The sequence below is a fragment of the Apaloderma vittatum genome, unplaced genomic scaffold (genome assembly GCF_000703405.1).
Source record: "Apaloderma vittatum isolate BGI_N311 unplaced genomic scaffold, ASM70340v1 scaffold16972, whole genome shotgun sequence".
NCBI lineage: Eukaryota > Metazoa > Chordata > Aves > Trogoniformes > Trogonidae > Apaloderma > Apaloderma vittatum.
Window position 1 is genome coordinate 118621 of NW_009702086.1, and position 2735 is coordinate 121355.

The 2735-nt window shown below is 47.6% G+C and overlaps 1 protein-coding gene across 1 annotated transcript in view; it reads right to left on the reverse strand.

Annotated features, from left to right (window-relative positions):
• SLC35F4 (solute carrier family 35, member F4) overlaps positions 1–487 on the reverse strand; it is a 62564-nt gene extending 62077 nt beyond the window's left edge. The window contains exon 1 of the mRNA XM_009879413.1: positions 449–487. Coding sequence (XP_009877715.1) covers positions 449–487 — 39 coding nt within the window. The remainder of the gene's footprint in view (positions 1–448) is intronic.
• Positions 488–2735: the final 2248 nt, after the last annotated feature.

The window sequence follows — 2735 nt, forward strand, 5'->3', positions numbered from 1 at the left end:
TCATACAGTTTCCCTACATCTCTCTCCACTTGCAGAGCTGTAACAGTGATGGATTTCAGCTCCACGCACATAACTCATGACCAGGGTGAACCATATTCTGTATTGTTGTTTTTTTTTCCTTCCTGGGTGCTGCTCGCATTGGCAGAACGTGACCTTTTTGCACCGTAGCACTATATTCCTTGACACATATTCCCCAGTTTCTCACAGCTTATTTGCTCATGATGGACAAAATACTAACGTATCTGGCATTCAGTGACCAGCTTCCAAACAATTTTTCTCTGACAAATCTGGAGTTGAACTCAGCTGAAGGCAAATCGTGGGTCTGATCGGGTGTGCCCTGATGTCTGTACAGCATTTAAAGCTTGTGCCGGTCTCTGGCAGCAACTCTGAAGCAATAAATAGCGACAACTCCTAAACTGCAGTGCAGGGCCCCTATGCAGGCTCTGACCCTGGCTCTGGCTGCTTTTTGCATCTCGGCTGGCGCCATGTCGCAGAACAGCCACGGAGTGGCAGACGAGGTATCCTGAGAGCACATCAAAACACCCTCAGACAGCTGACAGCCTCACAGCAACCGTCTGCAGCAGAAATGTCCCTGTTCTCGGCACAACGAGCCCGAGCAAGGAGTCAACAGTGTCCCTGCCTTGCTCTGCTCCCCAGAGCTAAACAGGATCAGCGGCAGCCCTGGGACAACTCTAGATTTTGCAAGAAAGCTTCAGCTAGCCTCGTACGATCCCTCCCTACAGACGACAGCACTCAACCATCCCGTACTTAACTTTGTAAAGCCTACACAAAACAGCTCGACTGTAAATTAACAGCCATGAATTAGCACAGCGTTGTGAGCATCCCAAGCTTCCATTTAGCTGAGATTCAGTGCCTATGGTCTTCAGAGAGCAAAACACAAGGAGATGTCCAAACAGGGTGCAAAAGCAGGGCTCAGCAGCTCCCCAGCACACACGGGACAATGTCAGGCTGGTCTCGCTGGTGTGGCCCTGGTCAACAGCTTCTCTTCACCCCCTTCATCCCACAGCACCTCGTTCAGCACAGCTTCACCACCAGCTGCACAAAACCACCCCACTTGCATTGTGGTTGAGCCCCATGTGGCTTGAAAGCCACAGGCTGACCACACTAATGGCAGGATTCATCCTTCCATAAAACCCAGAGCAGGGTTCTTCCGTAGAACTCCTTTTCCTTCTTAGGTTGGAGATGATTCGCACATATAAGCCCATAACCCAAATACCCTGGCTTTCCACCCGGAGTCAGCAGAAAGAGCTGGCTTCAAATAAAAGCCACAATATCTTCTGGGAAATATCTGTGCCATTATATGCATGAGCCAGAAATAGAAAATACAGTAGAAGAGAAACTGCCTCTGGTACCAACCGGCTATTGTCAGTCCCCTGATCCATCCCTACCACAATTCTCTGCTCACCTACTCAGCTCTCCCACAGTAATAGGAACAGACTGCAATACATTTTCTCACCCAAACTTGATTGTTTTATACGCTTTAAATCACTGTACTGTAAATATTAGGAAAGATGCACGAAATCTTACCTTGTTCACATTTCAGCACTTGTCTCTCAATGGGAATTTAATAGATGCCTGACCTTCTCTTTTTCAAGTCACGTAAAGAGAATGAGAGAATGCAGGCGGCTCGTTTCGACACAACCATGAGAAAACCACTAGCAAAGAGCCAGACTGCAAATGTCAAAACAAGTGATTGGTCTTGAAATATGGAGAAAAGTTCATTCTAATGATACTAGCAGCTCACATATTTATGTAAAAAGTAAGAAAGCAACAAAAGCATTCTCCAACTTGCCTTCATTTGGTGGGGTGCATGATATGCCAACAAAACGTGTCCCTCTCAGCCCAGTCCGATGAGATGGCAGCCTCCTTACAAAAAGTACCATGGTCTGCAGTGGAAGGGAGCTCATGAGGATTTTATTTAATACCTGCTTCTCCTACAGCAACCCTCATGACTTTGTCCTAATATACTCACCTCTCTGCAACTTTCTTGTCTGCTTGAATTGGATGCTCTTGGGGCAGGATCTGTCTCTAAAATTCAAGTGCATGAGTGGTGCTGTAGCACAACACACTTCACATTTCAGAGACAGCCTCTCAGTATCTACCACAAGAGAAAGCAAATAGTTGCTGCAATTCTTCAATACTGTGGGATTTAAGCCTGTCAGATACTGAAGAAAAAGCAGATCAAAAAAACTGGAAGCACCACAACCCCAGATGTCATCTCCTCTCACTGTAGGAAGCCATTGAGTTGGCACTTCTGAAAGGCATTCAAACCTAGAGAAGGTCCTGGCAACTGGCAATTGGATTGCAAGCAACTCCTGGCAATTGGATGGCAAGCAGGGATTTTGCTGGCAGCAGGGATGAGCCAAGCAGGAGAGCTCAGAGGCCAGAGCTGGGCTTGTTTCAAGGGCTGGGTATGAGGTCTGGGGAGCTAAACTTGGAGTTGACCAGTGCTTCCAGTAGGAAGTACCTTGCTCCTGCTTAAGGGTTGCAGGCGTAGCCTGGAAAATCGTAGAATCATAGAATGTCTTAGGTTGGAAGGGACCTTAGAGATGATCAAATCCAATCCCCCTGCTATGGGCAGGGGTGCCCTTAACTAGCCCAGGTTACTCAAGGCCTCATCCAACCTGGCCTTGAGCATCTCCAGGGAGGAGGCATCCACAACCTCTCGGGCAATCTGTTCCAGAGTTTTGCCACCCTCGTACTGAAGAATTTCT